This window comes from Bombina bombina, chromosome 8 (assembly GCF_027579735.1).
Source record: "Bombina bombina isolate aBomBom1 chromosome 8, aBomBom1.pri, whole genome shotgun sequence".
In the NCBI taxonomy this organism is placed as follows: domain Eukaryota; kingdom Metazoa; phylum Chordata; class Amphibia; order Anura; family Bombinatoridae; genus Bombina; species Bombina bombina.
In genome coordinates, this window is record NC_069506.1 from 36,391,885 (window position 1) to 36,418,006 (window position 26,122).

The 26,122-nt window shown below is 40.3% G+C and overlaps 1 protein-coding gene across 3 annotated transcripts in view; it reads right to left on the bottom strand.

The window, feature by feature from the left end:
- Positions 1-26,122, bottom strand: part of TMCO4 (transmembrane and coiled-coil domains 4) — a 148,904-nt gene that overhangs the window by 65,961 nt on the left and 56,821 nt on the right. For all 3 annotated transcript variants that reach the window (XM_053690304.1, XM_053690302.1, XM_053690303.1), the window contains exons 6-10: positions 22,770-22,867; positions 22,478-22,621; positions 14,222-14,341; positions 11,458-11,622; positions 10,163-10,299 (exon numbers count right to left, since the gene is read on the bottom strand). In XM_053690304.1, coding sequence (XP_053546279.1) covers positions 10,163-10,299; positions 11,458-11,622; positions 14,222-14,341; positions 22,478-22,621; positions 22,770-22,867 — 664 coding nt within the window. The remainder of the gene's footprint in view (positions 1-10,162; positions 10,300-11,457; positions 11,623-14,221; positions 14,342-22,477; positions 22,622-22,769; positions 22,868-26,122) is intronic.

Genomic DNA, 26,122 nt, shown 5'->3' on the forward strand with positions numbered 1-26,122 from the left:
GTCTTTTAAAACTTCTCTTTTTTCAGATAAATTTTTAAATGAACATCATCATTCTGATACTGATAATGGTTCTTCTGGTTCAGAGGTTTCTGTCTCAGAGGTTGATGCTGATAAATCTTTGTATTTGTTCAAGATGGAATTTATTCGTTCTTTATTTAAAGAAGTATTAATTGCATTAGAAATAGAGGATTCTGGTCCTCTTGATACTAAATCTAAACGTTTGAATAAGGTTTTTAAATCTCCTGTAGTTATTCCAGAAGTGTTTAATCTCCCTGATGCTATTTCTGAAGTAATTTCCAGGGAATGGAATAATTTGGGTAATTCTTTTAATCCTTCTAAACGTTTAAGCAATTATATCCTGTGCCATCTGACAGATTAGAGTTTTTTTGGGGACAAAATCCCTAAGGTTATGGGGCTGTCTCTACTCCTGCTAAATGTGCTACTATTCCTACGGCAGATAGTACTTCATTTAAGGATCCTTTAGATAGGAAAATTGAATCCTTTCTAAGAAAAGCTTACTTATGTTCAGGTAATCTTCTTAGACCTGCTATATTTTTAGCGGATGTTGCTGCAGCCTCAACTTTTTGGTTAGAAGCTTTAGCGCAACAAGTAACAGATCATAATTTTATAGCATTATTATTATTATTCTTTTTATTGGTGATACCATCTTTTGATATCATTAGAGTTGATGTCAGGTATATGTCTCTAGCTATTTTAGCTAGAAAAGCTTTATGGATTAAACTTGGAATGCTGATATGTCTTCTAAGTCACCTTTGCTTTCCCTTTCTTTCCAGGGTAATAAATTATTATCTCAACTGTTTCTGGAAGGAAGGGAACTTTTTTACCAAAGGATAAAAAATCTAAGGTAAATTTAGGTCTAATAATCATTTTCGTTCCTTTCCTCATGATAAGGAACAAAAGCCTGATCCTTCATCCTCAGGAAAGGTATCAGTTTGGAAACTATTTCCAGTTTGGAGTATATCCAAGCCTTATAGAAAACCTATAGCCAGCTCCTAAGTACCCATGAAGGTGCGGACCTTATTCCAGCTCAGCTGGTATGGGGCAGATTACGTTTTCTTCAATGTTATTTGGATCAATTCCGTTCTCAATCTCTGGTTTCAGAACATTGTTTCAGAAAGGTACAGAATTGGCTTCAGTTAAGGCCTCCTGCTAAGAGATTTTTTTCTTTCCTGTGTCCCAGTTAACACAGCAAAGGCTCAGCATTTCTGAAATGTGTTTCAGATCTAGAGATGGCTGGAGTAATTATGCCAGTTCCAGTTCTGGAACAGGGGCTGGGGTTTTATTTTATCTCTTCATTGTACCAAAGAAGGTCAATTCCTTCAGACCAGTTCCGGATCTATCAATATTGAATCGTTATGTAAAGATACCAACATTCAAGATGGTTACTGTAGGACTATCCTGCCTTTTGTTTAGCAAGGGCATTATTTGTCTACAATAGAGTTACAGGATGTGTATCTGCATATTCCGATTCATCCAGATCACTTTTAGTGTCTGAGATTCTCTTTTTAGACAAGCATTACCAGTTTTGTGGCTCTACCGTTTGGCCTAGCCTCAGTTCCAAGATTTTTTTTGGTTCTCGGTGCCCTTCTTTCTGTAATCAGAGAACAGGGTTTTGGTATTTCCTTATTGGACGATATCTGGGTACTTGCTCAGTCTTCTCATTTTCAAAGAATCTCATACGAATCGACTTGTGTTGTTTCTTCAAGTTCATGGTTGGAGGATCAATTTACCAATCAGTTCATTGATTCCTCAGACAAGGGTAACCTTTTTAGGTTTCTAGATAGATTCAGTGTCTATGACTCTGTCCTTGTCAGACAAGAGAAGTTTAACATTGATATCAGCTTGTCAAAACCTTCAGTCACAATCATTCCCTTTGGTAGCCTTATGCATGGAAATTTTTAGATCTTAGGACTGCCGCATCAGATGCGATCTCCTTTGCTCATTTTCACATGCGACCTCTTCAGCTCTGTATGCTGAACCAATGGTGCAGGGATTACTCAAAGATATCTCAATTAATATCTTTAAACCGATTATACGACACTCTCTGACTTGGTGGACAGATCACCATCGTTTAGTTCAGGGGGCTTCTTGTTCTTCCGACCTGGACTATAATCTCAACAGATACAAGTCTTACAGGTTGGGGAGCTGTGTGGGGGTATCTGACGGCACAAGGGGTTTGGGAATCTCAGGAGGTGAGATTTCCGATCAATATTTTGGAACTCCGTGCAATTTTCAGAGCTCTTCAGTCTTGGCCTCTTCTGAAGAGAGAGTTGTTCATTTGTTTTCAGATAAACAATGTCACAACTGTGGCATACATCAATCATCAAGGAGGGACTCACAGTCCTCTGGCTATGAAAGAAGTATCTCGAATTTTGGTTTGGGCGGAATCCAGCTCCTGTCTAATCTCTGCGGTTCATATCCCAGGTATGGACAATTGGAAAGCGGATTATCTCAGTCGCCAAACGTTGCACCTGGGCGAATGGTCTTCACCCAGAGGTATTTCCTCAGATTGTTCAAATGTGGGAACTTCCAGAAATAGATCTGATGGCTTCTCATCTAAACAAGAAACTTCCCTGGTATCTGTCCGGATCCCGGGATCCTCGGGCGGAGGCAGTGGATACATTATCTCTTCCTTACAAGTGTCATCCTGCCTCTATCTTTCCGCCTCTAGTTCTTCTTCCAAGGGTATTCTCCAATATTCTAAAGGAATGCTCGTTTGTCCTGCTGGTAGCTCCAGCATGGCCTCACAGGTTTTGGTATGCGGATCTTGTCCGGATGGCCTCTTGCCGGCTGTGGACTCTTCCGTTAAGACCAGTCTTTCTGTCTCAAGGTTCTTTTTTCCATCAGGATCTCAAAACCTTAGTTTTAAGGTGTGGAGTTTGAACGCTTGATTGTTGGTCAAAGAGGTTTCTCTGACTCTGTGATTGATACTATGTGACAGGCTCGTAAATCTGTATCTAGAGAGATATATTATAGAGTCTGGAAGACTTATATTTCTTCAGGATGGTTTAGATAAAGGTTTGTCCGCAAGTTTCTTGTAAGACAAATCTCTGCTCTTTCTGTTCTTTTTCACAGAAGGATTGCTAATCTTCCTGATATTCATTGTTTTGTACAACCTTTTGTTCGTATAAAACTTGTCATTAAGTCAATTTCTCCTCCTTGGAGTTTGAATTTGGTTCTGGGGGCTCTTCAAGCTCCTCCTTTTGAACCCAGGCATTCTTTGGTCGTTATATAACTTTCTTGGAAAGTTTTGTTTCTTTTGGCCATCTCTTCTGCCAGAAGAGACTCTGAATTATCTATTATTTTTTGTGAGTCTCCTTTTCTGATTTTGCATCAGGATAAGGCGGTGCTGCGAACTTCTTTTGAATTTTTTACCTAAGGTTGTGAATTCTAACAACATTAGTAGAGAAATTGTGGTTCCTTCATTATGTCCTAATCCTATGAATTCTAAGGAGAAATCATTGCATTCTTTGGATGCTGTTAGAGCTTTGTAATATTATGTTGAAGCTACTAAGTCTTTCCGAAAGACTTCTAGTCTATTTGTCATCTTTTCCGGTTCTAGAAAAGACCAGAAAGCTTCTGCCATTTCTTTGGCATCTTGGTTAAAATCTTTATTTCATCATGACTATGTTGAGTCGGGTAACACTCCGCCTCAAAGGATTACAGCTCATTCTACTAGGTCAGTTTCTACTTCCTGGGCGTTTAAGAATGAAGCTTCGGTTGATCAGATTTGCAAACCAGCAACTTGGTCCTCTTTGCATACTTTTACTAAATTCTACCATTTTGATGTGTTTTCTTCTTCTGAAGCAGTTTTTGGTAGAAACGTACTTCAGGCAGTGGTTTCAGTTTGAATCTTCTGCTTATGTTTTTTCATTAAATTTTATTCTGGGTGTGGATTATTTTCAGCAGGAATTGGCTGTCTTTATTTTATCCCTCCCTCTCTAGTGACTCTTGTGTGGAAAGATCCACATCTTGGGTAATCATTATCCCATACGTCACTAGCTCATGGACTCTTGCTAATTACATGAAAGAAAACATAATTTATGTAAGAACTTACCTGATAAATTCATTTCTTTCATATTAGCAAGAGTCCATGAGGCCCGCCCTTTTTTGTGGTGGTTTTGATTTTTTTGTATAAAGCACAATTATTCCAATTCCTTATTTTATATGCTTTCGCACTTTTTTCTTATCACCCCACTTCTTGGCTATTCGTTAAACTGAATTGTGGGTGTGGTGAGGGGTGTATTTATAGGCATTTTAAGGTTTGGGAAACTTTGCCCCTCCTGGTAGGAATGTATATCCCATACGTCACTAGCTCATGGACTCTTGCTAATATGAAAGAAATGAATTTATCAGGTAAGTTCTTACATAAATTATGTTTTTCTGCAATGTTGCGGAAAAAACAAAAACAAAAGCTCAACATACTGTCAAAGTGAGTATTTTCTGAATGCAATAACACCATGTTTACTACACTAGCCTTATATGAAGGCACCAATCCAGTCTTGATACTGATCACTTCTGCCCTACTACATAAGAGCCCTCTAGATTCACAAACATTAGAAAGCTTCTCAGTCACTCCAGATTTTGTTTACTAGGAACGGAAAAAGCAATAATAATAAATAATAATAACAATAAACAGAGATGAAACCCCAAAAATGTCTTTCATGATTCAGATAGAATATGCAATGTTAGACATCTTTCCAATTTACATCTGCTATCAAATGTTCTTTATTCTCTTGGTATCATTTGTTAAAAAGCAGGGAGGTGTATCCAGGGGTGTGCAATACTATATGGCAGCAGTTATGAAACAATGTTATACATTTGCAAGAACACCAGATGACAGCACTTTATCCTTCCCACTTATTGTTCCAGACATGTCAATGAAACCTACTTAGGTATCTCTTCAACAAAGAATACCATGAAAATGAAGCAAATTTAGGGTAGAAATAAATTGGATTTTTTTTAAAAAAACAAATGGTATGCTCGGTCTAAATCACAAAAAAAAACATTTTTGGGTTTCATGTCCCTTTAAAGGGACATTATACACTAGCTTTTTCTTTTCATAAATGTTTTGTAGATGATCCATTTATGCAGCCCATACAGTTTTAAAAAAAAAATCATAGTTTTGCTTATTTTTAAATAACATTGCTCTGATTTTCAGACTCCTAACCAAGCCCCAAAGTTTTAGGAGAATACTTATGTATACCTACTCCAGCTTGCTCCTGTTTGTGTAAAGGGTCTTTTCATATGCAAAGGGTGAGGGGTGTGTCTATTTCCCACTTGCAGTGGGTGTTCCAGTAACCTTTTTAACAGAGCTAATCTGGAAGCTTCTAAGTAAGTTTTTAAAAGGTTTAATATTGGAATTTTAGCTCAGTATCCATGCACATTATTCTTTATATAAGTGTCTATTACATGCAGTTATATGAAAATTGGTGTATACTGTCCCTTTAAGTGAATGGGATGTACAGAAATATATAGGGCTTGGAGAGAGTGAAGATCCAACTCCATTTTGTGAATTTAGAGGAGTGTCCCAGTGTCCCAAAGTGTCTTTACATAGATGTGAATGGTGACTGTGTTATCACTGTAAATTTATATGCTTATGTATATACACATATAAACACATAAATATATATGCTTATGTATATACACATATAAACACATAAATATATATGCTTATGTATGTACACATATAAACACATAAATATATATGCTTATGTATATACACATATAAACACATAAATATATATGCTTATGTATGTACACATATAAACACATAAATATATATGCACATAAATATATATGCTTATGTATGTACACATATAAACACATAAATATATATGCTTATGTATATACACATATAAACACATAAATATATATGCTTATGTATGTACACATATAAACACATAAATATATATGCTTATGTATATACACATATAAACACATAAATATATATGCTTATGTATATACACATATAAACACATAAATATATATGCTTATGTATGTACACATATACACACATAAATATATATGCTTATGTATATACACATATAAACACATAAATATTTATGCTTATGTATATACACATATAAACACATAAATATATATGCTTATGTATATACACATATAAACACATAAATATATATGCTTATGTATGTACACATATAAACACATAAATATATATGCTTATGTATGTACACATATAAACACATAAATATATATGCTTATGTATGTACACATATAAACACATAAATATATATGCTTATGTATATACACATATAAACACATAAATATATATGCTTATGTATATACACATATAAACACATAAATATATATATGCTTATGTATATACACATATAAACACATAAATATATATGCTTATGTATGTACACATATAAACACATAAATATATATGCTTATGTATATACACATATAAACACATAAATATATATGCTTATGTATATACACATATAAACACATAAATATATATGCTTATGTATATACACATAAATATATATGCTTATGTATATACACATATAAACACATAAATATATATGCTTATGTATATACACATATAAACACATAAATATATATGCTTATGTATATACACATATAAACACAAATATATATGCTTATGTATATACACATATAAACACATAAATATATATGTATATGTATATACACATATAAACACATAAATATATATGCTTATGTATATACACATATAAACACATAAATATATATGCTTATGTATATACACATATAAACACATAAATATATATGCTTATGTATATACACATATAAACACATAAATATATATGCTTATGTATATACACATATAAACACATAAATATATATGTATATGAGCATATATACATATATATTTTTAATTACTGCCCAATGCTGTGCGACTTACCTCCGCTGCGTTAGGTTCTTTGCAGTGTCTCATGGCATCACAACGAGGCTCCCATTGGAGCCTATGGACGCACGTTCTCGTGAGCGCAAGCCTTCCAGGCTATGCGCACGCAAGGTAGTGTTCGCATTGCGCTTAACTTCTAACACCAGCAAACATTTGTGTGCGCTTGTGTTACTGAGTGGAGCGCAAATATCGCTTTTGCGAAAGCGCAATTTTGCTCTCCACTCGCAATCTAGGCAACATTGTGCATAAACTTATACCATTCTTTCTCTCTCTCTTGAAATAATTCATATTTATACAGAAACTTTATGACTTGTGGTTCAACAGTGACAATTTTTATAAGCTTATCCTAAGCCTGCAGTAAATGAACAACTCAGTGTATAAGGTCTTAGTTAGCCTCTTATGGAGTCTGTGTCTAATTCCGCACAGAAACATTACCCCTTGCACACAGCTGCCTCTTCACCAGAAATTGTGCAGCTAATACCTGGAGATGTTGTTTTGCATAATGAGCAATGTAAAGTATCTCATATAATCCCAACTCAGGAGAGCAAATTACCATTAGCAATAAAGGAACATATGGTCGCTAAAGACAGGAATTAAAATAAGTTCCCAATAACAATGCTACATGAAGTTTTACATTTCACATTGACTGTTATTGTGGTGTATAAAATGATCATGTAAATGACGGGTGTCACTGCTCTGCAGGTGTAAGGATAGTCACTGCTCTGCAGGTCTAGAGATAGTCACTGTTCTGCAGGTCAAGGGATAGTCACTGCTCTGCAGGTCTAGGGATAGTCACTGCTCTGCAGGTCTAGGGATAGTCACTGCTCTGCAGGTCTAGGGATAGTCACTGCTCTGCAGGTCTAGGGATAGTCACTGCTCTGCAGGTCAAGGGATAGTCACTGCTCTGCAGGTCTGGGGATAGTCACTGCTCTGCAGGTCTGGGGATAGTCACTGCTCTGCAGGTCTAGGGATAGTCACTGCTCTGTAGGTCAAGGGATAGTCACTGCTCTGCAGGTCAAGGGATAGTCATGCTCTGCAGGTCTAGGGATAGTCACTGCTCTGCAGGTCTAGGGATAGTCACTGCTCTGCAGGTCAAGGGATAGTCACTGCTCTGCAGGTCTAGGGATAGCCACTGCTCTGCAGGTCTAAGGATAGTCACTACGCTGCCGGTCTAAGGATTGTCACTGCTCTGCAGGTCTAGGGAGTCACTTACAGGTCTAGGGATAGTCACTGCTTTGCAGGTCTAGGGATAGTCACTGCTTTGCAGGTCTAGGGATAGTCACTGCTCTGCAGGTCTGGGGATAGTCACTGCTCTATAAGGATAGTCACTACGCTACAGGTCTAAGGATCGTCACTGCTCTGCAGGTCTAGGGATAGTCACTTACAGGTCTAGGGATAGTCACTGCTCTGCAGCTCTAGGGATAGTCACTGCTCTGCAGGTCTAGGGATCGTCACTGCTCTGCAGGTCTAGGGATCGTCACTGCTCTGCAGGTCTAGGGATCGTCACTGCTCTGCAGGTCTAGGGATCGTCACTGCTCTGCAGGTCTAGGGATCGTCACTGCTCTGCAGGTCTAGGGATCCTCACTGTTCTACGGATAGTCACTGCTCTGCAGGTCTCGGGATAGTCACTGCTCTGCAGGTCTCGGGATAGTCACTGCTCTGCAGGTCTAGGGATAGTCACTGCTCTGAAGGTCTAGAGATAGTCACTGCTCTGAAGGTCTAGGGATAGTCACTGCTCTGAAGGTCTAGGGATAGTCACTGCTCTGAAGGTCTAGGGATAGTCACTGCTCTGCAGGTCAAGGGATAGTCACTGCTCTGCAGATCTGGGGATAGTCACTGCTCTATAAGGATAGTCACTACGCTACAGGTCTAAGGATCGTCACTGCTCTGCAGGTCTAGGGATAGTCACTTACAGGTCTAGGGATAGTCACTGCTCTGCAGCTCTAGGGATAGTCACTGCTCTGCAGGTCTAGGGATCGTCACTGCTCTGCAGGTCTAGGGATCGTCACTGCTCTGCAGGTCTAGGGATCGTCACTGTTCTAGGGATGGTCACTGCTCTGCAGGTCTCGGGATAGTCATTGCTCTGCAGGTCTAAGGATAGTCACTGCTCTGCAGGTCTAGGTCTAGTCACTGCTCTGCAGGTCTAAGGATAGTCACGGCTCTGCAGGTCTAGGGATAGTCACTGCTCTGCAGGTCTAGGGATCGTCACTGTTCTAGGTATGGTCACTGCTCTGCAGGTCTAGGGATTGTCACTGTTCTAGGGATAGTCACTGCTCTGCAGGTCTCGGGATAGTCACCTCTCTATATGGATAGTCACTACACTGCAGGTCTAAGGATCGTCACTGCTCTGCAGGTCTAGGGATAGTCACTTACAGGTCTAGGGATAGTCACTGCTCTGCTGGTCTAGGGATAGTCACTGCTCTGCAGGTCTAGGGATCGTCACTGCCCTGCAGGTCTAGGGATCGTCACTGTCCTGCAGGTCTAGGGATAGTCACTGCTCTGCAGGTCTAGGGATAGTCACTGCTCTGCAGGTCAAGGGAAAGTCACTGCTCTGCAGGTTTAGGGATAGTCACTGCTCTGCAGGTCTCGGAATAGTCACTGCTTTGCAGGTCTGGGGATAGTCACTGCTCTGTAGGTCAAGGGATAGTCACTGTTCTGCAGGTCTGGGGATAGTCACTGCTCTGCAGGTCTGGGGATAGTCACTGCTCTGCAGGTCTGGGGATAGTCACTGCTCTGTAAGTCTAGGGATAGTCACTGCTCTTCAGGTCTGGGGATAGTCACTGCTCTGCAGGTCTGGGAATAGTCACTGCTCTGCAGGTCTGGGGACAGTCACTGCTCTGCAGGTGTAGGGATAGTCACCGCTCTGCAGGTCTAGGGATAGTCACTGCTCTGCAGGTCTGGGGATAGTCACTGCTCTGCAGGTCTGGGAATAGTCACTGCTCTGCAGGTCTGGGGACAGTCACTGCTCTGCAGGTCTAGGGATAGTCACCGCTCTGCAGGTCTAGGGATAGTCACTGCTCTGCAGGTCTGGGGATAGTCACTGCTCTGCAGGTCTGGGGATAGTCACTGCTCTGCAGGTCTGGGGATAGTCAATGCTCTGCAGGTCTGGGGATAGTCATTGCTCTGCAGGTCTGGAGACAGTCACTGCTCTGCAAGTTTAGGGACAGTCACTGCTCTGCAAGTCTAGGGACAGTAACCTCTTTGCATTGCATATATAGAAGTTACCTGTTCTCTTGTCAAAAGTATGTGAGCCAAATGTTTGCCAACTTCTGCTGAGCGGCTGAGACAAACTCCCCAGGGATTATCAATGACGCTGGCTACAGTTATTAGTGATGCCGGCCATGTCAGGGCAGTAACAATACCTGCACAGTAAAAAGAGACAAAGCTTCTATATACAGGGTCACTTACATACCATAAATAACACTCCTCCATACCCTACAGTCATCTTACCCAGCAACCCTCATTCTGTACAGTCATCTTACCCAGCAACCCTCATTCTGTACAGTCATCTTACCCAGGAACCCTCATTCTGTACAGCCATCTTACCCAATAACCCTCATTCTGTACAGCCATCTTACCCAGGAACCTTCATTCCATGCAGCCATCTTAGCCAGTAACCATCATTCCATACAGCCATCTTACCTAGTAACCATCATTCCATACAGCCATCTTACCTAGTAACCATCGTTCCATACAGCCATCTTATCCAGTAACCATCATTCCATACAGCCATCTTAGCCAGTAACCCTCATTCCATACAGCCATCTTACCTAGTAACCCTCATTCCATACAGCCATCTTACCTAGTAACCATCATTCCATACAGCCATCTTATCCAGTAACCCTCATTCCATACAGCCATCTTACCTAGTAACCCTCATTCCATACAGCCATCTTACCTAGTAACCCTCATTCCATACAGCCATCTTACCTAGTAACCCTCATTCCATACAGCCATCTTATCCAGTAACCCTCATTCCATACAGCCATCTTACCTAGTAACCCTCATTCCATACAGCCATCTTACCTAGTAACCCTCATTCCATACAGCCATCTTACCTAGTAACCATCATTCCATACAGCCATCTTATCCAGTAACCCTCATTCCATACAGCCATCTTACCTAGTAACCCTCATTCCATACAGCCATCTTACCTAGTAACCCTCATTCCATACAGCCATCTTACCTAGTAACCCTCATTCCATACAGCCATCTTACCTAGTAACCCTCATTCCATACAGCCATCTTACCTAGTAACCCTCATTCCATACAGCCATCTTACCTAGTAACCCTCATTCCATACAGCCATCTTATCCAGTAACCATCATTCCATACAGCCATCTTATCCAGTAACCATCATTCCATACAGCCATCTTACCTAGTAACCCTCATTCCATACAGCCATCTTAGCCAGTAACCATCATTCCATACAGCCATCTTATCCAGTAACCATCATTCCATACAGCCAACTTACCCAGTAACCCAAATTCACATACACATACAGTCTAAAAACCACTTACCTGATAGGATGGTGTATTTCAGCGCCTCTTGCGCTACCATGTTGACAAGCCCATTCAGCAGGGTATCCAGAGCGTTTCCGAGCTCCCTGAGATATTTGGACTCCCAGGCCAGGCAATACTGTTCTGTTGAATGCAGCAAACTATGCCAAGGGGCAGAGAAACTACCTGGAGGGAACATACAATGCTAATTACAATTACATGATTAAATTATAGTTCTACTAGTTTTATCACGTATTCTAGCGCACCACGCTCTAAACCACATTTGCATGTTACCAAAGCACTTACTTTGATATTATAAAAATTCTTTACTGAATCCATTTTGTGTGTACCGACATATATATCACAAATAAATCATTTAGATAAAGCGCATATGCTGGTGCATAAGACTCTCAGTGATTCGAGTACTTCAGGGAGCTTCAGTCAGATTCAGAAATGCAAGTTTAAAAGCTTTTTGCGCACATTATACAACAGTTAATTCTCATTTTATCTTAGCTTGAAAAAAAGCATTACTAATTGCAGCTGCAGTCATCTATACCACGTTCCATAAATACTATATAGTATCATTCAGCCAGAGATGTGCCTGGGAACAGATTATTTAGCATCTCAAAAATGATGCTTCAAAATTGTAACGTTTGAACAATGGAAGGAATAAAAATGATCTTTCCAGCAGAGCGCTGAGTGTGAGTAGAGACACGGGCAGGTTTGTTGTGGGCGAAAACACCACCTCTTTGGCTCTGTGTCCCTCAAGCTGTCACAGACAGAGGGAGTTGGCAGAAACACGTTCATCACTAAATAAAAACAACAGATATGACTCGATTTTATCTACATGAATCCAGCCACCTCGGTGGAAAGCAGGGGGTTACCTTTGTAGACAGCACAAAGTTTAGAATTCAGAGGTGTGAAGTGAAGAAAAATCGGTGATTGACAAGATTATTAAAAGGGAATGACTATATGGAGTTTAAAGGGACATTCTAATACCTTACATGCTCTAATTTATTACAGCATGTTACATTAGCTTGGCTACCTGTAGTCATGATTACAAGATGAGCACGATTGACAGTACCTGGAGATTATTTTGTACTCAGCCCTATGCAAAAAATACCACTTGATCACCCAAGATCAACTATTCATAGAAATTGGCGTCCTTGAGAGAACAGCACAGACTTTTGGTTTCAGAACAAGAGGTCCACTAAAAATGTTGCCTTATCATAGACTAAACTGTCTCCTGTTTTGTTTATATAAAAACAAATAAATAAATTAACAGCATCTTCTGAAGTGTTGTATTTGTGTGGCTGATTGCATAACTATAATATTGTTTAATTAGCAAATAAAGTTGTCATATTTGCAAACTTTGGGGCTGATGATCTAAAGCTCAGTCTACTAAGGGGGCCACTAAAAATCTCACGTTGGCTATCGCTTGAGCAAAATGTGCACTAAGCTGAACATCAAATACTGGAATTCTTCACTAACTTTAAAGGGATAGTAAAGTCCAAATTAAACTGCTTTGACACCGGAGCGTGTCGTAAGACACTTGAGTGCCCGGACCAGTCACGCTTAACGGCTCTTTTAGGACTTTGTACTTTTCTGGCCCTATCTATCCGTAATGTGCATGCTCGGTAACTACAGTAATCTCTGCAGCTTTTGCCGTCCGGCACGTCCTTTTGATAGCTTGTGGGGTGTGGGGTGGTGCTATCTGATTATCACTTATATCTTTATTAGGTTATGATCGTAGCTCAATAGTCTGTGCTGGATATTTCATTTATGTGTTTTTAACATTTGTGTGTGTTTGCATTTTAGGCTCTTGGGTGGGGGACGGACTCCCACTCTTGCTCCTAGCTTCCTTCCTTTTTTGTAACAAAGCGCAGTTTACTACGAGTGCAGCCTTGCTCTTTCTTTAACAGTTTTAAGTGTTATGGTAACTGTTCTATCTTTTTTATTTAAGTATAAATATTTGAGCCCTTTCCAGTCCAGCATCTGATCAAAGATTATGTCCCTTTACAAACATTTTTTTTTCAATAATAAACCTAGATATTACATTTAAAGGGACAGTCTAGGCCAAAATAAACTTTCATGATTCAGATAGAGCATGTAATTTTAAACAATTTTCCAATTTACTTTTATCACCAATTTTGCTTTGTTCTCTTGGTATTCTTAGTTGAAAGCTTAACATAGGAGGTTCATATGCAAATTTCTTAGACCTTGAAGGCCACCTCTTTTCAGAATGAGTTTTAACAGTTTTTCACCACTAGAGGGTGTTAGTTCACGTATTTCATATAGAAGATAACACTGTGCTCGTGCACGAGAAGTTTTCTGGGAGCAGGCACTGATTGGCTAGACTGCAAGTCTGTCAAAAGAACTGAAATAAAGGGGCAGTTTGCAGAGGCTTAGATACAAGATAATCACAGAGGTTAAAAGTATATTAATATAACTGTGTTGGTTATGCAAAAACTGGGGAATGGGTAATAAAGGGATTATCTATCTTTTAAAACAATAAAAATTCTGGTGTCCCTTTAATATGTATACATTTGAATTAAATAATTTATTATTTGAATATACTTTACTTGCGTTTTGCTGTTCATCTATTCAAGCATTTACACTTTACTTAATTTCCCCAAAAACATTGCGCTCAAGTGCAACACTTAAATCACATAAATGTAAAAAAAAAAGCAAGGTGAAACACTTCACTGACAGACATAGCTTGTTGCCTAATTATTCATCATTTTTACAAACAGGACTTTGCTTTCTGCTCTGATTTGAATCTCACCGTATTTTCCCGTAGATAGCCAGCCTGTAATCGCAATGCAGATGTGAAGTTCCCTTCCTCCAGTTAGAGGTAAAAACTCAAACTCCTCTATAGCGCCTACGCGTTTCTTCATCTTGTAACCTGTGGATAAAGTAAGGCATGCAATGAAATGCAGATTCTACGCAGAGGTATAAAGTCCTAATGTCAGAAATTGTGACTGGTTGTTGTAAAAAGAATTTCATACATTAAGAAACATAAGATTTGACATCAGAAATAAACCTAAAAGCCAATGAAACCCAAATGTTTTCTTTCATGATTCATATACGTCATTCAATGTCAAGCAACTTTCTAATTTACTCCTATTATCAATTGTTCTTTATTCTCTTGGCATCTTTATTTGAAAAGCAGGATTGAAAGCTTAGGAGCCAGCCCATTTTCAGCACCCTGGATATCGCTTGCTGATTGGTGGATACATTTAGCCACATATCAGCAGGTGCTACCCAGGTGCTAAACCTAAAATGCGCCGGCTCCTAAGTTTTAATTCCTGTTTTTCAAATAAAGATACCATAAGAACAAAGAAAAATTGATAATAGTTGTAAATTAGAAAGTTGTTTAACATTTCATGCTCTATCAGAATCATGAAAGAAAAAAAATTGGATTTAGTGTCCCTTTAAAGGGTGATAATAGTGAACAAAATGCTCTCTTTTGTTAGCACATGCAAATTTATCTCCATTAACACTGCAATCAAAGGGATTAAACAAATAGTCAAAGTACTGCAGACACGGCCGCTGACCCAATCAGCCCCAATAGATCTGAGTTTCATGTTTTAGTTTATTACTGAAGGCCAGAAGACTTGTTAAAAAAAGAGAACAGTGAACAGAGTAACAGAGCAACTTAGAGATATGAATGTTGTCAAGTTGTTGGGAGTTTGTCATTTGGTGATCTAAGAGCACCATTTAAATATGTCTTATAAAAAGGTGGCAAAACAGTATAGTTGGACATTGGGAACACCCAAGCCCCCTAGGAGATGAAGAATAGGTATATGGTAGATTTGGCTACACTCTGTCAACAGTCCTTCCTTATGAATTTCAATATGAATTTAATAATAAGATTCTGGAGCTTTGGAAATAAATAGAAAGAGAAATATGGAGAGCTTGGAGAAGATATAGCAATTTGAGAAGGGTTATCGTCATCATTGAGCAAATCCTTGCCAACCAGAAGAGCAGCATGTGTTGCCAAAAACATAATTTATGCTTACCTGATAAATTCCTTTCTTCTGTAGTGTGATCAGTCCACGGGTCATCATTACTTCTGGGATATTACTCCTCCCCAACAGGAAGTGCAAGAGGATTCACCCAGCAGAGCTGCATATAGCTCCTCCCCTCTACGTCACTCCCAGTCATTCTACCAAGGACCAACGAGAAAGGAAAAGCCAAGGGTGAAGTGGTGACTGGAGTATAAATTAAAAAATATTTACCTGCCTTAAAAACAGGGCGGGCCGTGGACTGATCACACTACAGAAGAAAGGAATTTATCAGGTAAGCATAAATTATGTTTTCTTCTGTTAAGTGTGATCAGTCCACGGGTCATCATTACTTCTGGGATACCAATACCAAAGCAAAAGTACACGGATGACGGGAGGGATAGGCAGGCTCTTTATACAGAAGGAACCACTGCCTGAAGAACCTTTCTCCCAAAAATAGCCTCCGATGAAGCAAAAGTGTCAAATTTGTAAAATTTGGAAAAAGTATGAAGCGAAGACCAAGTTGCAGCCTTGCAAATCTGTTCAACAGAGGCCTCATTCTTGAAGGCCCAAGTGGAAGCCACAGCTCTAGTAGAATGAGCTGTAATTCTTTCAGGAGGCTGCTGTCCAGCAGTCTCATAAGCTAAACGAATTATGCTACGAAGCCAAAAAGAAAGAGAGGTAGCGGAAGCTTTTTGACCTCTCCTCTGCCCAGAGTAAATGACAAACAGAGAAGACGTTTGTCGAAATTCCTTAGTTGCCTGTAAGTAAAATTTTAGAGCACAGACTACATCCAGGTTGTGCAGTAGACGTTCCTTCTTTGAAGAAGGATTTGGGCATAAAGAAGGAACAACAATCTCTTGATTGATATTCCTGTTAGTAACTACCTTAGGTAAGAACCCAGGTTTAGTACGCAGGACTACCTTATCCGAATGAAAAATCAAATAAGGAGAATCACAATGTAAGGCTGATAATTCAGAGACTCTTCGAGCCGAGGAAATAGCCATTAAAAATAGAACTTTCCAAGATAACAACTTTATATCAATGGAATGAAGGGGTTCAAACGGAACGCCCTGTAAAACATTAAGAACAAGGTTTAAACTCCATGGTGGAGCAACAGTTTTAAACACAGGCTTAATCCTGGCCAAAGCCTGACAAAAAGCCTGGACGTCAGGAACTTCTGACAGACGTTTGTGTAACAGAATGGACAGAGCTGAGATCTGTCCCTTTAAAGAACTAGCAGATAAACCCTTTTCTAAACCTTCTTGTAGAAAAGACAATATCCTAGGAATCCTAACCTTACTCCAAGAGTAACCTTTGGATTCACACCAATATAGGTATTTACGCCATATCTTATGGTAAATCTTTCTGGTAACAGGTTTCCTAGCCTGTATTAAGGTATCAATAACTGACTCAGAAAACCCACGTCTTGATAAAATCAAGCGTTCAATTTCCAAGCAGTCAGCTTCAGAGAAGTTAGATTTTGATGTTTGAAGGGACCCTGTATCAGAAGGTCCTGTTTCAGAGGTAGAGACCAAGGTGGACAGGATGACATGTCCACCAGGTCTGCATACCAAGTCCTGCGTGGCCACGCAGGTGCTATTAGAATCACTGATGCTCTCTCTTGTTTGATTCTGGCAATCAATCGAGGAAGCAACGGGAAGGGTGGAAACACGTAAGCCATCCTGAAGTCCCAAGGTGCTGTCAGAGCATCTATCAGGACTGCTCCTGGATCCCTGGATCTGGACCCGTAACGAGGAAGCTTGGCGTTCTGTCGAGACGCCATGAGATCTATCTCTGGTTTGCCCCAACGTCGAAGTATTTGGGCAAAGACCTCCGGATGAAGTTCCCACTCCCCCGGATGAAAAGTCTGACGACTTAAGAAATCCGCCTCCCAGTTCTCCACTCCCGGGATGTGGATTGCTGACAGGTGGCAAGAGTGAGACTCTGCCCAGCGAATTATCTTTGATACTTCCATCATAGCTAGGGAGCTTCTTGTCCCTCCCTGATGGTTGATGTAAGCTACAGTCGTGATGTTGTCCGACTGAAACCTGATGAACCCCCGAGTTGTCAACTGGGGCCAAGCCAGGAGGGCATTGAGAACTGCTCTCAATTCCAGAATGTTTATTGGCAGGAGACTCTCCTCCTGACTCCATTGTCCCTGAGCCTTCAGAGAATTCCAGACGGCACCCCAACCTAGAAGGCTGGCGTCTGTTGTTACAATTGTCCAGTCTGGTCTGCTGAATGGCATCCCCCTGGACAGATGTGGCCGAGAAAGCCACCATAGAAGAGAATTTCTGGTCTCTTGATCCAGATTCAGAGAAGGGGATAAGTCTGAGTAATCCCCATTCCACTGATTTAGCATGCACAGTTGCAGTGGTCTGAGGTGTAAGCGTGCAAAGGGTACTATGTCCATTGCCGCTACCATTAAGCCGATTACCTCCATGCATTGAGCCACTGACGGGTGTTGAATGGAATGAAGGGTGCGGCAAGCACTTTGAAGTCTTGTTAGCCTGTCCTCTGTCAGGTAAATCTTCATTTCTACAGAATCTATAAGAGTCCCCAGGAAGGGAACTCTTGTGAGTGGAACGAGTGAACTTTTGTTTTCGTTCACCTTCCATCCATGTGACCTTAGAAATGCCAGCACTAACTCTGTATGAGACTTGGCAGTTTGAAAGCTTGAAGCTTGTATCAGAATGTCGTCTAGGTATGGAGCTACCGAGATTCCCCGCGGTCTTAGTACCGCCAGAAGAGCACCCAGAACCTTTGTGAAGATTCTTCGAGCTGTAGCCAATCCGAATGGAAGAGCCACAAACTGGTAATGCCTGTCTAGGAAGGCAAACCTTAGGTACCGATAATGATCTTTGTGAATCGGTATGTGAAGGTAAGCATCTTTTAAATCTACAGTGGTCATGTACTGACCCTCTTGGATCATAGGTAAAATTGTCCGAATAGTCTCCATCTTGAACGATGGAACTCTTAGGAATTTGTTTAGGATCTTTAAGTCCAGGATTGGTCTGAAAGTTCCCTCTTTTTTGGGAACCACAAACAGATTTGAGTAAAACCCCTGTCCCTTTTCCGATCGTGGAACTGGATGGATTACTCCCATTAACAAGAGCTCTTGTACGCAGCGTAGAAACGCCTCTTTCTTTGTCTGGATTGTTGACAATCTTGACAGATGAAATCTCTCTCTTGGAGGAGAGTATTTGAAGTCCAGAAGGTATCCCTGAGATATTATCTCTAGCGCCCAGGGATCCTGAACATCTCTTGCCCAAGCCTGGGCGAAGAGAGAAAGTCTGCCCCCCACTAGATCCGATCCCGGATCGGGGGCCCTCAATTCATGCTGTTTTAGGGGCAGCAGCAGGTTTCCTAGTCTGCTTGCCCTTGTTCCAGGACTGGTTAGGTTTCCAGCCTTGTCTGTAGCGAGCAACAGCTCCTTCCTGTTTTGGTGCAGAGGAAGTTGATGCTGCTCCTGCTTTGAAATTACGAAAGGAACGAAAATTAGACTGTCTAGTCTTGGCTTTGGCTTTGTCCTGAGGCAGGGCATGGCCTTTACCTCCTGTAATGTCAGCGATAATCTCTTTCAACCCGGGCCCGAATAAGGTCTGCCCTTTGAAAGGTATATTAAGCAATTTAGACTTAGAAGTAACATCAGCTGACCAGGATTTTAGCCACAGCGCCCTGCGTGCCTGAATGGCGAATCCTGAATTCTTCGCCGTAAGTTTAGTAAGATGTACTACGGCCTCCGAAATGAATGAATTAGCTAGTTTAAGGACTCTAAGCCTGTCCGTAATGTCGTCCAGAGTAACTGAACCAATGTTCTCTTCCAGAGACTCAATCCAGAATGCCGCTGCAGCCGTGATCGGCGCAATGCATGCAAGGGGTTGCAATATAAAACCTTGTTGAACAAACATTTTCTTAAGGTAACCCTCTAACTTTTTATCCATTGGATCTGAAAAAGCACAGCTATCCTCCACCGGGATAGTGGTACGCTTAGCTAAGGTAGAAACTGCTCCCTCCACCTTAGGGACCGTTTGCCATAAGTCCCTTGTGGTGGCGTCTATTGGAAACATTTTTCTAAATATCGGAGGGGGTGAGAACGGCACACCGGGTCTATCCCACTCCTTAGTAACAATTTCAGTAAGTCTCTTAGGTATAGGAAAAACCTCAGTACTCGTCGGTACCGCAAAATATTTATCCAACCTACACATTTTCTCTGGTATTGCAACTGTGTTACAATCATTCAGAGCCGCTAACACCTCCCCTAGTAATACGCGGAGGTTTTCCAGTTTAAATTTAAAATTTGAAATATCTGAATCCAGTCTGTTTGGATCAGAACCGTCACCCACAGAATGAAGTTCTCCGTCCTCATGTTCTGCCACCTGTGACGCAGTGTCTGACATGGCCCTAATATTATCAGCGCACTCTGTTCTCACCCCAGAGTGATCACGCTTACCTCTTAGTTCTGGTAATTTAGCCAAAACCTCAGTCATAACAGTAGCCATATCCTGTAATGTGATTTGTAATGGCCGCCCAGATGTACTCGGCGCTACAATATCACGCACCTCCCTCTGAGCGGGAGATGTAGGTACTGACACGTGAGGCGAGTTAGTCGGCATAACTCTCCCCTCGTTGTTTGGTGAAATTTGTTCAATTTGTACAGATTGATTTTTATTTAAAGTAGCATCAATACAGTTAGTACATAAATTTCTATTGGGCTCCACTTTGGCATTGCAACAAATGACACAGGTATCATCCTCTGAATCAGACATGTTTAACACACTAGCAAATAAACTTGCAACTTGGAAATACAATTCAATTAGAATAATATTAAAACGTACTGTGCCTTTAAGAAGCACAGAAGATCTATGACAGTTGAAAATTAATAAATTGAAACAGTTATAGCCTCAATCCTTGTAAACAACACAACTTTAGCAAAGGTTTAATCCCATTAGCAAAGATAACAAATTCTGAAAGCAGGAAACAAATTACAGAATAAACGTTTTTTATCTCAGTCAAACTATAATTCTCACAGCTCTGCTGAGAGAAATTACCTCCCTCAAAATAAGTTTTGAAGACCCCTGAGCTCTGTAGAGATGAACCGGATCATGCAGGGAATACAATGAGTTGCTGACTGAAATATTTGATGCGTAGTAAAAGCGCCAAAAAACGGCCCCTCCCCCTCACACACAGCAGTGAGGGAGAACAGAAACTGTCAGAAAACAGATTAAGCAACTGCCAAGTGGAAAAATAGTGCCCAAACATTTATTCACTCAGTACCTCAGCAAATGAAAACGATTTTACATTCCAGCAAAAACGTTAAACATAATCTCTAGTTATTAAACAGCTTTATGTATTTCTTACAGTGTAATTCTAGTGAAGTACCATTCCCCAGAATACTGAAGTGTAAAGTATACATACATGACATTATATCGGTATGGCAGGATTTTCTCATCAATTCCATTGTCAGAAAATAAAAACTGCTACATACCTCTATGCAGATTCGTCTGCCCGCTGTCCCCTGATCTGAAGTTTACCTCTCCTCAGATGGCCGAGAAACAGCAATATGATCTTAACTACTCCGGCTAAAATCATAACAAAAACTCTGGTAGATTCTTCTTCAAACTCTGCCAGAGAGATAATAACACACTCCGGTGCTATTTTAAAATAACAAACTTTTGATTGAAGATATAAAACTAAGTATAATCACCATAGTCCTCTCACACATCCTATCTAGTCGTTGGGTGCAAGAGAATGACTGGGAGTGACGTAGAGGGGAGGAGCTATATGCAGCTCTGCTGGGTGAATCCTCTTGCACTTCCTGTTGGGGAGGAGTAATATCCCAGAAGTAATGATGACCCGTGGACTGATCACACTTAACAGAAGAAATGTTTTTATTATTGTCAAAATACAGCTTCTCAGTTAGTCAAGAACAATGGTTAGAGGACAGGTGATACATGAATACTAAAATATTTTAGTGTATGGCTAGATTTTATCAGGAACATTAAACAAGTGCGATTTAATTTTTATTGGAAGGGAGAGAAATATTTATTATTTAGACTTACTTAAATTAATTGAATTTTTAAAAAAAAATCAACACAATATAGTCAATAAATTATTTCTGAAACACAAATAAACATTAAGGTTATCGGTACAATATCCTCAAATAGTGCTAATATAGAAGTAGAGCAGGTTATAAAAATCCTGTGTATGTTCTTATTAAGTCTCAAAATGAGAAGTTAGTGGTTCCATAGCTAAAACAAACAGGGTGAGAGATGGCAACCTTGACAGGTGCTGTTTGTTATGAGGAAGGGGTTATAAAGTAGCCTGTTAACCCTCTTCATGGCTAAGGGATAAATATTTTTACTATAAAAGCAATGGAGAAGTGAATTCAAGAATTGTCAGCATCACGAGAAAAAAGTGGGTGGGGAATTGTGTATCTTACTAGACTCTAAAGAATTTTAGTGGTATTGTCCATGGAACAAATCCTTCTTGGTCTCTGTGAATTAGACTAGGGAGGGGGGAATTAAGGTACATAGCTAATATTTATGCCACTATTTTGACATTGTTCTTTAGGTTCTCACTGGTAGGTATTACCAAGATAAAACAAACTCTGAGCAAGAAATGGCAAGTCACCAGGTCAGCAGTAAAGTAAGATGATTTGGGGAAGAAGCACTTGCTGAAGAAAAAATATGATTTAATTGTGAGTGCAGCCACAAAATGAGACCAATTCCAGTGTGGCTGGATAGTAGAGACTGTCCTTGTGTGTTTTATATTTGAATCATGTACAAGTTTAGTGGCCCTTCTCTTTAGTGGCCCTTCTTCTGGAGATATGGTCTCCAGAACTGTCCAATTATTCAAGAAAAGGGATTAGTGATCTATAAAATGATGTGAGGACCTCCTTTTTCCTTCATATCAAACCAAACAACCTACTGACTACTGCGTTCAAATCATATGAAATAATAATCCCCTAGTCCCATGATAAATAATTATTTCGGACTATTACAAACTGTAATTACATTTTAACAACTCACCTGTTAGTCCAGCTCCGGCAGCACCAAAGAGAGATGCCATAACAGCAATACCAGCAGTAGATCCAAGAACTGCCGCTCCGGCACTTCCTATTATAGTGGCAGCTCCTGCAGCTACAAAAGGGGCCGCAAGGCCCCCGGTGAGTCCTATACAGGGAAAACAAAACAGACACAGACTCTATCAGAACTTAAGAGATAATGATGACGTACAATAAAGAGGGAAAGTAATACAGAAGTAGAGAGGCAGGTGGAAAACGATTATAGGGAGAAGTTTAAAATGTAGGGGACTAGTTACCGATCACAGTGCCACCCCCAACAGTGGCCAGGCCAATGAGCAAATATCTCTTCAGCTTTTTCCGACTTTCCTTTTTCCTGCGAGACTCCTGCACGGACCTGTGTTAATGGTGAGTGAAATAAACAGATTATCAGAGTTGACCATTATCATCATTTATTTGTAGAGCGCCACAGGTTCTGCAGCGCTAACTATACAGAAATGCTGGCTTTACTGTAGTAATAATAACCTCTGATTCACTAAATCATTTTATTACACATATGCGCTCTAGTGCCATATGTAAGCAAGACACAGCCAGTAATTGGTGGTTATGTGCATATAGATAAAAACAATGGATACAACAATAATGTGTTCATGTGGAAAATAAGCAAAACAACAAATCTGCAAATACTATCGCCTAGATTTAGAGTTCTGCGTTAGCCGTCAAAAGCAGCGTTAAGGGGTCCTAACGCTGCTTTTGGCCGCCCGCTGGTATTTAGAGTCAGGCAGGAAAGGGTCTAACGCTCAATATCAAGCCGTGACTTTTCCATACCGCAGATCCCCTTACACCAATTGCGTATCCTATCTTTTCAATGGGATCTTCCTAACGCTGGTATTTAGAGTCTTGGCTGAAGTGAGCGGTAGACCCTACCGCCCATGGAAAGGATGTAGTTAAGAGCTTTATGGGCTAACGCCGGTATATAAAGCTCTTAACTACAGTGCTCAAAAGTACACTAACACCCATAAACTACCTATGTACCCCTAAACCGAGGTCCCTCCACATCGCCGCCACTCTAATAAATATTTTTAACCCCTAATCTGCCGACCGCACATCGCCGCCACCTACGTTATACTTATGAACCCCTAATCTGCTGCCCCTAACATCGCCGACCCCTATATTATATTTATTAACCCCTAATCTGCCCCCCCCCCAACGCCGCCGCTACCTTAGGGGGGTTTGGGTTAGAGTAGGGGTATGTGGGTGGTGGGTTTTAATGTTGGGGGGGTTGTATTTTTTTTTTTTTTTACAGGCAAAAGAGCTGATTACTTTGGGGCATGCCCCACAAAAAGCCCTTTTAAAGGGCTAGTAAAAGAGCTGTTAACTTTTTAATTTAGAATAGTGTAGGGACCTTTATTATTTTGGGGCTGCTTTTTTATTTTATTAGGGGGCTTAGAGTAGGTGTATTTAGCCTAATATTCTTGTAATCTTTTTTTATTTTTTGTAATTTAGCGTTTTTTTTTTTTTTTGTAATTTAGTTTAGTTTATTTAATTGTATGTAATTGTATGTAATTTATTTAATTAATTTATTGATAGTGTAGTGTTAGGTTTAATTGTAACTTAGGTTAGGATTTATTTTACAGGTAATTTTGTAATTATTTTAACTAGGTAGCTATTAAATAGTTAATAACTATTTAATAGCTATTGTACCTAGTTAAAATAAATACAAAGTTGCCTGTAAAATAAATATTAATCCTAAAATAGCTACAATATAATTATTTGTTAAATTATAGCTATATTAGGGTTTATTTTACAGGTAAGTATTTAGTTTTAAATAGGAATACTTTAGTTAATAAGATTTAATTTATTTTGTTAGATTAAAATTATATTTAACTTAGGGGGTGTTAGGGTTAGGGTTAGACTTAGCTTTAGGGGTTAATACATTTATTATAGTAGTGGCGAGGTCCGGTCGGCAGATTAGGGGTTAATACTTGAAGTTAGGCGGCGGCAATGTTAGGGAGGGAAGATTAGGGGTTAATACTATTTATTATAGTGTTTGCGAGACGGGAGTGCGGCGGTTTAGGGGTTAATACATTTATTATAGTGGCGGCGAGGTCTGGTCGGCTGATTAGGGGTTAATAAGCGTAGGTAAAGTAGCGGCGACGTTGGGGGGGGCAGATTAGGGGTTAATAAATATAATATAGGGGTACATAGGGATAATGTAGGTTGCGGCGGTGTACAGAGCGGCAGATTAGGGGTTAATAGTATAATGCAGGTGTCAGCGATAGCGGGGCGGCAGATTAGGGGTTAATAAGTGTAAGGTTAGGGGTGTTTAGACTCGGGGTTCATGTTAGGGTGTTAGGTGCAGACTTAGAAAGTGTTTCCCCATATTAAACAATGGGGCGGCGTTGGGAGCTTAATGCTGCTTTTTTGCAGGTGTTAGGTTTTTTTTAAGCCCAAACTGCCCCATTGTTTCCTATGGGGGAATCGTGCACGAGCACGTTTTGCCAGCTTACCGTAAGCAACGCTGGTATTGAAGGTTGAAGTGGCGGTAAATTCGGCTCAACGCACCCTTTTTGGAGCCTAACGCAGCCCCTCAGACAACTCTCAATACCAGCGTTGTTTGGAAGCAGCGGTAGGAAAAAAAGCTGCGTTAGCTACGCGGGTCTTTACCGACAAAACTCTTAAACTAGCCGATTATGTTTGCAATTCTTACTCTATTTTGCATTTGTCTTGTACATAGCTTGATTCCTGTTTTGTACATAGCTTGATTCCTGTCTTGTACACAGCTTGCTTCCTGTCTTGTATATAGCTTGCTTTCTGTCTTGCACACAGCTTGCTTTCTGTCTTGCACACAGCTTGCTTTCTGTCTTGTACATAGCTTGCTTTCTGTCTTGTACACAGCTCGCTTTCTGTCTTGTACACAGCTTGCTTTGTTTTGTACACAGCTTGCTTTGTTTTGTACACAGCTTGCTTCCTGTTTTGTACATAGCTTGCTTTCTGTCTTGTACATAGCTTGCTTTCCGTCTTGTACACAGCTTGCTTTCTGTCTTGTACATAGCTTGCTTTCTGACTAGCACACAGCTTGCTTTCTAACTAGCACACAGCTTGCTTTCTGACTAGCACACAACTTGCTTTCTGACTAGCACACAGCTTGCTTTCTGTCTTGCACACAGCTTGCTTTCTGACTAGCACACAGCTTGCTTTCTAACTAGCACACAGCTTGCTTTCTGACTAGCACACAACTTGCTTTCTGACTAGCACACAACTTGCTTTCTGACTAGCACACAACTTGCTTTCTGACTAGCACACAGTTTGCTTTCTGTCTTGTACATAGCTTGCTTTCTGTCTTGCACACAGCTTGCTTTCTAACTAGCACACAGCTTGCTTTCTGTCTTGCACACAGCTTGCTTTCTGACTAGCACACAGCTTGCTTTCTAACTAGCACACAGCTTGCTTTCTGACTAGCACACAGCTTGCTTTCTGACTAGCACACAGCTTGCTTTCTGACTAGCACACAATTTGCTTTCTGTCTTGTACATAGCTTGCTTTCTGTCTTGCACACAGCTTGCTTTCTAACTAGCACACAGCTTGCTTTCTGTCTTGCACACAGCTTGCTTTCTGACTAGCACACAGCTTGCTTTCTGACTAGCACACA